Below are 12,474 nucleotides of genomic sequence, written 5' to 3'. Positions count from 1 at the left end.
GGAAGATTCAGCATTGTTAATGTCTTTGAATGTAAAAGGGTGATTGGATTTTTTCTTGTTAAAGACAGCCATTTCCTCAGACTTATGCAGTTAGAATATTACTTGCCACTTGTCAGCCTGACCCTGGATATTCTCCGGGATACTGTCCATTTGAACATGGACTGCATCAGCATCTGAAGAGTTATGAAAGGTGCTGAATATTGTGAAATCAGCTGGAAACAGGTTTGTGGAGTTGTGAGAAGTTGTGGATGGCAATGGCCATCACAGGATTAAAGAATCATGACAGTACAGAAAGAGGCCATTCAGCCCATCCTGTCTGCACTGATCCTGCAAAGGAGATCCCACCCTTGACCCACCATTCTGACCCATCTCCGTAACCCCTGAATGTTTTTTTTAACCATGGTCAACCCACCTTGCCTGCAGATCCCTGGACACGATGGGTAATTTAGCGTGGCCAATCCACCTAACCTGCATATCTTTGGACTGAGAAGAAACTGCAGCATTCGGAGGAAACCCACACAGTCATTGTGAGAACATGCATACTTTATATAGACAGTCACCCAAGGCTGGCATCAAACCAGTGTTCCTGGTGCAATAGAGCAGTGGTGCATGTCAATGTGCCACCATTAATTGTCCTCCATAATTCACGACTGGATGTGGCGGGAGTGCACTATTTAAATCTGATCCATTGGTTGTGGAATCATTTAGCTCTGTCTCTCCAGTTTATACGGATTCATTCAATTTTTCTCTTAAATGCATGTTTTGCTACTCATTTCAATCATCCCCTGCCATAGCGAGTTTCATGTCCTCTTGTGAAAATGAAGTTTCTCCTGATTTCCTGTTGGATTTGTTTGCGATTACCTTATATTTACAGTGGCAAGTTCTATACCGTGCTAAAGTGGAAACATTGTTTTTCTGTGTAAACCTGATTAAACCCTTCTGTAATCAGTACAGTCAAAGAATTATAGAGTCATATAGTTTGGAAACAGGCCATTCGGCCCAATTTATCAATGCTGACCAGGTTTTCTGAACTGAAGTAGTCCAATTTGCTTGCATTTGGCTTATACCCTTCTAAACCCTACTTATTCAAGTGTCTGTCCAAATGTCTTTTAGAATGCTTTAATAGTACCCAGCTCAATCACTTCCTCCAGCCGCTCATTCCATATACCACTGTCTGTGTGAAAATGGTCAGCCTAACAACTTTCTGATTGGCTCCTTGATTGTTGAACGGCTTGTGTGTGTTTGTGATATTGGCTGAAGCCTTTGGACTGCTATAATGGCAGAGTGTATGTTTCTCTCTCCAGTAAAATGCCTAAAGATTGAAGAATGTCAATTTGTTTCTTCCTCCAGTTGCTGAATGCAAATCAAAACAAAAACCCAAAGAACTGTAGATGCTGGAAATCAGAAATAAGAGCAAAAACTGCTGGAAAAACTCAGCAGGTCTGGCAACACCATGCAGAGAAATCAAAGTTACCATTTCGAGTCTAGTGACTCTTTTTCAGAACAGTTGCTGAAAGCTGTTGCTTTTAACCAGTAAGTCAGACACTTCATAATGTGTTCACCAATCACCGTGACTCCTATAAAGAAGTGAAGGAATGCAAAGGAAAACATCAGAGAACTAAACAATCTCCATTAAATCATTTAATGGACTTAAACGATTATTGAATTTTGAGGATTGATGGTATTCCCAGTTTGCCCAGAACTGCTTTCCCAGTTTTCTTTCCTCCATTCTTAACAGCAATGTTTTTGTCTCTCTCGATGTACATGGGGCATAGAGTTCTAACAAGTTGAGTTATATATCGACAGCTCTTTGTTGTTACACATAAACTGGGGACTTTGCATACTTTGCTAAGGTTTTTTTAATTTTTGAACTGACTCCAGGAATGGCAGGACTTAATTTCCCAGTGAGGCTTGACACTGATAATGTTACAGGATGTTTACCATTGTAGGAGGCACTAGAAACATGGGCACAGTTTGAAAATAAGGGGTTTCCCATTTCAGATGGAAATGAGAACCATCATTTCTCTTTCAAAGGGTGATGAGTCTCTGGAATTCTTTCCCAGAGATCGGAGTGACAGGCCTATGGAATATTTTTAAGGCAGCAGTACATAGAATCTTGGCGAAAGTGAGTACTGCAGATGCTGGAGATTAGAGTCAAGCTGAGAGTAGTGCTGGAAAAACACAGCAGGTCAGGCAGCATCCGAGAAGCAGGAGAATCGACGTTTCGGGCAAAAGCTCTTCATCAGGAATGAGGCTGGGAGCCTCAAGGGTGCAGAGATAAATGGGAGGGGGGTGGAGCTTTGGGCAAGGTAGCTGAGAGTGCAACAGGTGAATGGAAGTGGGGGTAAAGGTGATAGGTCAAAGGGGAGGGTGGAGCAGATAGGTGGGAAGGAAGATGGACAGATGGGATAGGTCATGAGGACAGTGCTGAGCTAGAAGGTTGGAACTGGGGTAAGGTGGAGGAAGGGGAAATGAGGAAACTGGTGAAATCCACATTGATGCCATGAGGTTGGAGGGTCCTGAGGCAGAAGATGAAGAGTTCTTCCTCCAGATGTCGGGTGGTAAGGGAGTGCTGATGGAGGAGGCCAGGACCTACATGTCCTTGGCAGAGTGGGAGGGGGAGTCAATGTGTTCGGCCATGGGGTGGTGGGGTTGATTGGTGCTGGTGTCCCGGAGATGTATGCTGAAGCGTTCTGTGAGTTGGCATCCAGTCTCCCCAATGTACAGAAGACTGCATCGGGAGCAATAGATACAGTAAGTGGCATGTGTGGATGTGCAGGTGAAACTTTGATGGATGCGGAAGACCCCTTTGGAGCCTTGGACGGAGGTGAGGGGGGAAGGTGTGGGTGCAGGTTTTGCGATTCCTGCAATGGCAGGGAAAGGTGCTGGGAAGGGAGGGTGGGTTATTAGGGGGCGTGCACCTGACGAGGGAGTCGCAGAGGGAACGGTCTTTATGGAATGCAGATGGGGTGGGGAGGGAAATATATCTCTGGTGTTGGGGTCCGTTTGTAGGTGGCGAAAATGGCGGAGGTTGATGTGATGTATATGGAGGTTGGTGGGGTACATAGATTCTTGCCCAACAAGGGAGTCACAAATGGAGCAGAATGTGGAGTTGCGACCACAATCAAATGAGCCCTGGTCTTATTGAATGCCTCAGCAGCCTTGAAGGGCTGAGTGGCCTGCTCCTGTTTTAATCCATTTGCTTGTATGATCTCCAATGCCCTTTAGAATGTAGCAGAATAAAATATTAAACTGTCTTCATTTTACAGATACATTTATTAATCAGTGAGAGATGTAAAAAAAACTGGTATAATACACTGCCGTTTGTTGTCATCTTTAAGCTTAGATATATCTATCAGCAAGTACAAAATGATAAGATAGTCACAAAAGCCGAGTTAAACTTGAATGTCCTCTTATTTGTTCTCACCAGCTCGGCTAAGAAATGCCCTCCAGAAAACAACCAAATCCCAAGCAATTTTAAATAACAGCTTTAATTTCAAAAAGTCTCAAATCAAATACATATTTGATCAAATCCCACAAGATATTTTTATTTGACTTGAATACCTTGACACTCCTGCAGAGACTCAGCTGAGATAACATAAATAATATCTGGAACATCTGCATCAAAATATCAATGCATCAAGCTGTTTTAATCCCTTCAGTGCCATGGTAGAAGAAGCTAATATTGTGCTTTATCCTGGAGAAAAAAAAATGCTTGTTCTTCATCATATTTTAGACAAAGATTTAAAATAAACTGATTTGAAATTAATTTGGTATATTAGATTGCAACCCTTTTTTAAAAAAAAATGGGTTTATTCAGGTTATATCACTAAGTCAATGAAACAAAAAGCTGTGACAAATTCACATAGTATTGATAGTCTAACCTCAAAATCTTCCCAAGTTCTTTTTATTACTGACAGATGAAAATTCAGTCCCTCAGAACTGATGCTCATGTTAGGACTTACATGCATCATCTCTTGGAACTGATCTGTGTTTGTTACAACTCTTGTCTGTTGTTGTTACTACAGGTTCCATCTCTCGCTGGGTGCTGTTCTGTGTCTCCTTCTGCTTCTTTGCCAGTTTCCTTTTATGTTTTCAGAAAGATAAAGACAGTTTAGTACTTTGAATTTAACTTTATCAAACAACCATCTTATCAAACAATATTTGGTGATGAAAGAGTTGTCAGCACTCTGTGAAAAAGAAAACTCAGTGCATTGACATCAACCTTTAAATCTGAAACTGTAGCTATCCTTTTTTTCCAGTTTAAAGACACCAGAATTAATTATGTATAAATGATGATCTGATGTTGACTGTTCTATTATAAACTAACCAAGTGTCTCTGAATTCATGTGCAAAAAGCATGAATAGCTAAATTTCGATAAATACACTTCTATTTTTTATACTTTTGACAGAAATGTGCAATTAAGAAATTCCTTGCCTCCTAAAAGGACAACACAAAATCACTTTCTCCTAGATTATATTTGTAAGTTGTCCATCTGTACAGATATCATGCATTAATAGCATAGTTCTGAGAATCTGTGGCATAGTTTCAACGGGTAGAATAAAATCGCCCTTTCTAACCCTTGAGAAATACATAGGTTTTAGGCAGGCACAGTAGTTTTTTTTAAGATGAGGAGCACAGTTGCATTCCTCAACCAGCTTTCTGCACTATTTTAACATAGAAATGTTGTTATTTCACTACAACATTGCAGCCGTTTCCATATCCTCTTCTGCTGCCGTACATGTGCACCATTTCTGGTTGTCAGTGAAAAGCACAGTGAGGCAAGAGCCATTACCTTGGGGAAGTAGTATTAAACTGTTGAGCAGTTCTCACTCAAATGTGTATTTTGGTAACCTTATCTTGGAGAAAACATGAGGTAGATTTTTAGCTTGAGTGACTGGACAATAATCTGGCATAATGTCTTCACCTCCCTTTGAATTGTTTGATTCATTGAAACAAAAGAGTTCTATAAAGATTGGCAAAGCTCTCTGTCACATTACTGCCCAGGTTGTAGAGACAATATTTCTTTGTGTTTAAATTTTAAAAAAATCTCTTCAATCTGCTCTCCAGTTGTCTTCCATTATGTCTCTTGAAAGTGCAAACACCTGCTGTGTGACACAGGCAGCAGCAGCCTATGGATTAAACTAAAATGACTTTTTTTTATCCCGTATAAATGTGTATGTTGAATTATTTAACATTGATCCATTTGGGGAGACTGACTTTCCAGCTGTAAAAAAATGAATGGGAAAATAAATTTGCTTGGAGGGCAATGCAGTGGCCATTTGAATAAAAATATGGTAGTACCATCAATAAATGCCAGATGCAGCAGTTAAGAATATATTGTGTAGATAATATTCAGGAGCAACTAGGTCTGATTTTCAAGCTACGACCAAACTACTTTTTTAAAATACTGATCATTTTCTATGATGCAAATGGATCTTAATATGACTGAAAAATTTGTGAGTTTACGATTATTCCAGTATCAACTGACACTTGCTTTATGATCAGAAATTTCACACAGTGACCAAAATATTCCTCCCTCCATTGCTATATTATCTAGATTCCTTTATATTATTAATCACTTGAACCAATGATTTTCATTTATTTAATATGATTTATGTATGTATGTCTGAATGCACATTCACATGCATAAAGCCATTATATATAAGTTAGCATATAAGTTAGTATGTTATATTATTATGTATATAATTTATGTTCCAAGCTTCTCTTGATGCAGCTTAATACTTACTTGACTTTTATTAGGAGGATGTTCTATTTCACACCTTTCTATATAATTGCTTAAATCCAATGTGTTTCCATGTGAAACTGGTTTCACACCTATGTACATTATAGTAATTCACGTCCACTGTAGACTGTATTTTCAGTTTAGGTAGTCAATATCAATAGGGTTTTTCTGAATGGACACAATTTCTTCTATATGTATTATTTTGTCAAAATGCACAATTTAGTGATTGTTGCAATGTAATTAGGTATTTACAATGCACTCAAAATTATTCTTGAGAACACAGGGCAGGTTCTTAGGATTAGTGGTGCTGGAAGAGCACAGCAGTTCAGGCAGCATCCAAGGAGCTTCGCAATCGACGTTTCGGGCAAAAGCCCTTCATCCTGATGAAGGGCTTTTGCCCGAAACGTCGATTGCGAAGCTCCTTGGATGCTGCCTGAACTGCTGTGCTCTTCCAGCACCACTAACCCAGTATCTGGTTTCCAGCATCTGCAGTCATTGTTTTTACCTCTAACAGGTTCTTAGGAGCTTTTCAAGTTCTCACATTACTAAGAGACTGATGCCCATTTATCATCTCACTCAAGATCTCACGATACTGATCCCATTTTCCAAATCAGCCCATAGCCTGGAGGCTATAACAACACAAGTGAATATCTAAACTCTGCTAATGTCACAATAGCTTCTAACTCAACCACTCCTTCAGGGTGGGTTAGATTCCCACCACTTTTTGGGTGAAAAACATTTTCCTCATTTCTCCTCTTAGCTTTCTACCTTTCACTTTAGATCTATGGCCCCTGATTATTGAACCCTCTATCAATGGAAGAAAGTACCTTCCTGTCCACCTCAACAATGTGCCTCATTCTTATACACCTCTGACAGATCTCCTCTCAACCTTTGCTGCGAATTCATGTTGCTTGTCATCTGTGTGTGTGGCTACTAAGGATAGCTGGTCATGTCGTTTCGTGGCAAGTTGGTGTTCATGGATGCGGATCGTTAGCTGTCTTCCTGTTTGTCTTATGTAGTGTTTTGTGCAGTCCTTGCATGGGATTTTGTACACTACATTGGTTTTGCTCATGCTGGGTAACATGAATTCGACTGGGACAACACTACTATTATAAGACAAGCCAAACAGAGAACAGCCAGGGAATTCCTAGAGGCAGGCACTCATCCACAGATTCAATCAATAAGCACATCGACCTGGACCCAATATACCGACCACTGCAGCTGGAACTGACAACCGGAAGCGGCAGATTCAAACCACTACATATGCTGGAGGAAAGATCACAGAAGTGCTTCACAGGAGGCTCCCAAGCACTGAGGATGTCACCTAGACAGGGGATGAAACGTCTGCAACACAAATTCCCAGCTCAGCGAACAGAACCACAACAATGAGCACCCGAGCTATAAATCTTCTCACAAACTTTGATTCTTCACCTTCTTACAATTCCTTTTCCTCTCAGGAATATACTTTAATTGAGAGGTAATTAGTATTTCCCTCAGCATTTGCCACCATTTTTCAACTGTCCTGCTCTTCAATATTTTTGCCTAGTTTACTTGGGCCAACTCCTTCCTCAGCCCTATATAATTATCTTTGCCTAACGCTAAAACTCTCATATGCGACTCTGTCTTCAATCTTTCAATCTGAATTTGAAACTCTAGCATGTTGTGGTCACTCCTCCAAGAGGATCCTTAATTACAAGACTATTTATCAATCCTTCCTCACTACATAATACCAAATCTAATGTAGCCAGTTCTCTGGTTGGCTCCATTACATGTTGCTCTAAGAAACAATCCCTCATACACTCTATGCACCTTTCTTTGAGGCTACCCTGGCCAAGTTAACTATTCCAATCAATATGCATGTTCAAATTATAAGCCCCCATTATTTTGTGGTTTACACTCTGCCTTACTTTAGAAGTACAGTTCGGGGACCTGAAAATCACTTCTAGCAAGAGGTTTCTTCTCTTCCTTTTCATTTCCACCCAGACTGATTTAACATTTTGGTCCCTAGTGTCAATATCATTTTTAATATAGCCTTGATGTCATCCTTAACCAATATATAATAAATGATCTGGAAGAGGGCATTGCTGGTCTGATCAGTACATTTGCAGATGACACAAAGATTGGTAGAGTAGCAGAAAGCATAAGGGATTGTCAATGAATACAGGAGAATACAGATAGACTGGAGAGTTGGGCAGAGAAGTGGCAGATGGAGTTCAATCCGGACAAATGTGAGGTGATGCATTTTGGAAGGTCTAATTTGAGAGCGAACTATATTGTAAACAGAAGACCCTTGGGAAAAGTTGATGAGCAGAGAGATCTGGGAGTTCAGGTCCATTGTCCCCTGAAGGTGGCTGCACAGTTGGATAGAGTGGTTAAGAAGGCATATGGTATGCTTGCCTTCATCTGATGGGGTATGGAGCCGGCAGGTCATGTTAAAATTGTACAAGACTTTGGTTCGGCCGCATTTAGAATACTGTGTACTGTTCTGGTCACCACATAATCAAAAGATGTGGAGGCATTGGAGGGGGTGCAGAGAAGGTTTACGAGGATGTTGCCTGGGATGGAAGGTGCTAGCTATGAAGAGAGGTTGAGTAGGTTAGGATTGTTTTCATTAGAAAAAAGGAGGTTGAGGGGGGACCTGATTAAGATCAACAAAATCATGAAGGTTGTAGACAGGGTGGACAGAGACAAGCTTTTTTCCCCAGGGTGACGGATTCAATAATGAGAGATCATGCATTCAAAGTGAGAGGAAAAAGGTTTAAGGGGGATACACGCGGAAAGCACTTTACACAGAGGGTGGTAGGTGCCTGGAATGCGTTGCCAGCAGAGGTATTAGAGACACACACGGTGGATTCATTTAAGGTGCGTTTGGACAGATGCATGAGCAGAGGGATATAGATCCTTAGGAATTGGGTGATAGGTTTAGACAGTGGATTAGATTAGATTTCCTACAGTGTGGAAACTGGCCGTTCAGCCCAACCAGTCCACACCGACCCTCCGAAGAGTAACCCACCTAGACCCATTTCCCTCTGACTAATGCACCTAATACTATGGGCAATTTAGCATAGCCAATTCACCTGACCTGCACATCTTTGGACTGTGGGAGGAAACTGGAGCACCCGGAGGAAACCCATGCAGACACGGGGAGAATGTGCAAACTCCACACAGACAGTCACCCGAGGCTGGAATCGAACCTGGGACTCTGGAGCTGTGAGATAGCAGTGCTAACCACTGAGCCACTGTGCCGCTTTTGCTGAGCTATGACAAATCAACCAGCAATTCTTCAACAGAAATGTTAGACTTGTATTTTCATAAACTTGGATCAGCACAGGCTTGGAGGGCTGAAGGGCCTGTTCCTGGGCTGTAAATTTTCTTTGTTATTGTTCTTAATATAGCAACTCCAGCTCCTGTTCCTTCTTGTTTATCCTTTCGGAACACTGAGTACTCTTGGAGATTTAATTCCCAGTCCTGAACTTCCTGTAACCATGTTTCAGAAATCCCTACCAGCTCATTAACTTCATTCCGAATACTGCGTGCATTTAGATACAAGCTTTTTAAATAAGTTATAGTGATCTGTCTTTCTCTTTTAATATTTTCTTGTATACTATGCTTTCCCCACTCTCCATCCTTTTTTTATTAATCACTGATAACACTGAGCTCACTTCTATCATTTACTCCACCTTTCAAATTACATTTTGATCTTTTATGACTCCTTCCCTAACCCTGTCTGTTTATCCCATTAACAGCTACCTACTGCTCACTTTCTGAGCTGTTGCTTTGGTTCCCACCCCGCTGCCTTACTTGTTTAAATCTATCCAATGTGCACTAGCAAATCTCCCTGTCAGGGTGTAGGTGTTCCTCCGGTTAAGATCCAACCTGTCTTTTTTGTACACTTCCCACCTGCCTTGAAAGAGATCCCAATGATCCAAAAATTTGAAACCTTCGCCTTGCACCAGCTCTTTAGCCACATGTTAAGTTACGCTACCTTATTACTTCTTTCCTCACTACAACGTCGCATGGGGAGTAGTCCAAAGGTTAACTCATTGGAGGTTGGGCTTTTCAATTTAAGGCCTAGCTCCCTGAACTCTCCTTGCAGAATCTCTCTTCCTGTCTATGTCATTAGTACGTATGTTCCATAACCTCTGGCTGTTCACCCTGCCCCTTCAGTATGTCTTGTGCATGCTCAGAGATATACTTGACCCTGGCACCAGGGAGGCAACACACTATCCTGGAGCCTTGTTTGTGACCACAGGAACACCTATCTGTTCCTCTAACTATTGAGTCCCCAACACCCACTGCTTGCCTGCACTTTGACCCACCTTGATATACAACAGAGTCATTGTTCTTGCTGCTGTAGTCACCCCCTGACAGGCTGACCCTCTGAACAGTAGCTAAAGCAGTTTACCTGTTCAAGAGGGGCACAGCCACAGGGTCTCCTGCACTGACTGCTTGCCCCTTGTGACCATCACCCATCAATAAGTCTCAAACTTGGGTGTGGCCTCCTCCCTGAAACTCTTGTCTCTCACACTTTCGGCCTCCAGCGTGCTCTTAAATGTGTCCACCTGCTGCTGTAGTCGACTGAAGCGATCAATTCAGAGCTGCAGCTGTACACACTTCCTGCAAACGAAGCCACTGGGACAGTTTAACTCTCCCAGTTACATGTCACAGGTACAGCATGTGGTGCCCTGACAGCTATTTTCACATTCTAGTTACTGTTTAATCACAAAACAGTACGTAAGAATAACCCAAACTTACTTTATTTGGTTTTAGTTAGTTGGGTGGTCAGCCGAAACGAAAGCTCACTCCCCCCACAGACAGGGACCAGGAGATGCTGAACGACAGTAGAGGAGAGCAGTCCATTTACCTGCAGACCGTCACAGGCTACCCAATTGGAGCCCAATTCCTTGCTGTGTGTTGAGCAAGGTGGGATACCCAACACTACTGGGAAGAGATCAATGATCTCCACACTCCACAAGGGTAAGCATCAGCTCTTTCTCTCTGCTACCTCACACTCACATGACCACCTTTAACTATCACTCAACACAGCTCTCACAAGGGATCATGGATTCAACTGTCACTTGATAGTATATCCACTTGACAGCTTCATCCACCTCAGCTTCCCAACTTCCCAACCCTTTATGCCTCTGCACTTCTTACTCACTCACTGGGGCCTTCTCACCATCACTTCTGCTCATGTATTGACATTTAATGCTCTTCCATCAAACTCAGTCACTCTTTCTGTCTCATTGCAGGAAAAATTGGGCAATCTCTTGGAATAATGTTTCCACAACTCTCTTAATGACCAACATGTAATCTCTAAATTGGCTCCACTTGACCTGAAGGATCTACTCCGGCCCAATCTCTGGACTGCAAGGACACAGGTCCCAGACTCTGGTAGAACCTTGTATCTGTGAATAACCAACTGGACTGGAATATAGCAGGTCCAATGACTGGCTGAGGTGGCAATCCCTGACCGAACAGTTCCCTTTCAATCCAATAAGGCATGCTCCCCTTTGCTTTCGCTCATGGCCCTTCATTTGAAGTTTATGTAGTGTGTTTGCTGTGTAATTTGTTGAAACATGCTACAGGTTTAATGTTGACAAAAGATGGTAGCATACAGCAACATGGCTACCTCGTGTACTTGTTAGTGCTCCTCACCATTACAGGGTGCTTGTATATCTCTCTGCGCTAAAGCCCACTTCCTTTCACAAAGGCTGACAGCCTGTAATTTAGCACGGAAGACTATGTGAGCTAAGGAAGTAATATGATCCACATTGATCCATCCCGTAAGTCAGTGATTGTGCACAATGACAGCAATATGAAATAGATAGAGCTGGCAACACTCAAATAAACACCAAGTGAGTGAATGCTAAGATTATTACCTTTTGTAAAAAGGTTTTCTGTGTTTAACTTTTACACTAAAAATGAAATGTTCATTGTTTTCTGGCAGTGACAGTTCTTCAAATTCTTACTTCAGAGAATTGAACACAAATATCTCTACTTTCAACGCAGCATACTTCTGAAGTAATGCTGCAGCGTTGGATGCATTGTCTTTTGAATGAGATGTTAAACTGAAGCCCTCACTGTCCTCTGAGCTTGACATAAAAGATCACTGGTACCTATTCAAAAAAAAGCAGGGCTGTTATTTGCAATGTCCTGGCTATATTTACCCTGGAACTACCATTATTAAACCAGGCTATTTTGACATTATCATATTGCTATTTGTGGAAGTAGGCTTTGTGTGAATTGTCTGATGCTTTTTGTATATTACACCAGTGATTATGCTCAAAAAGTCTTTCATTATTTGGAAGACTTTCTTCAACTATAATTCTTTCTTTCTTTTACCTAATTTGTCAGGCATAATCACTAGCTTTAAAGCCAGACTAAATGGTGGTGATGAACTGTATTTTCAAAAGAGAATCATTGACTGTATTTTGCAGAAAGCTCTCAGACAGTTCCTAAACTTCAGAAGTTAAATGTAGTTATTTACAATTCATGTCTTTTCTATACTCTTTCATAAAAATTCAGTCTCACATTAGCAGTTTCACAATTAACAGGTATATTCGATGTTGGTAAAGAACCACAGATTGGTTCTGTCAGTCTCCTTCCCAGTTAATTCCTTATTTTTCTACAATTCTCAGAGATAAAGTAATAGCTGGATAGACCCATTAACATTCAGTTTCTCAATTTTCTCCATTAATCTTTCTTTACTGATCACTACATTCAT

General features: G+C 41.3%; 1 protein-coding gene across 6 annotated transcripts in view; it reads right to left on the bottom strand.

Moving 5' to 3' along the window:
- Positions 1–12,474, bottom strand: part of ptprt (protein tyrosine phosphatase receptor type T) — a 1,418,554-nt gene that overhangs the window by 222,366 nt on the left and 1,183,714 nt on the right. For all 6 annotated transcript variants that reach the window (XM_072556501.1, XM_072556497.1, XM_072556496.1 and 3 more), the window contains one exon: positions 3,966–4,084. In XM_072556501.1, the coding sequence (XP_072412602.1) occupies positions 3,966–4,084 (119 nt within the window). The remainder of the gene's footprint in view (positions 1–3,965; positions 4,085–12,474) is intronic.

Source organism: Chiloscyllium punctatum, chromosome 37, assembly GCF_047496795.1.
Source record: "Chiloscyllium punctatum isolate Juve2018m chromosome 37, sChiPun1.3, whole genome shotgun sequence".
NCBI classification, from domain to species: Eukaryota; Metazoa; Chordata; class Chondrichthyes; order Orectolobiformes; family Hemiscylliidae; genus Chiloscyllium; species Chiloscyllium punctatum.
This window is presented reverse-complemented; position numbering and strand designations above follow the sequence as displayed.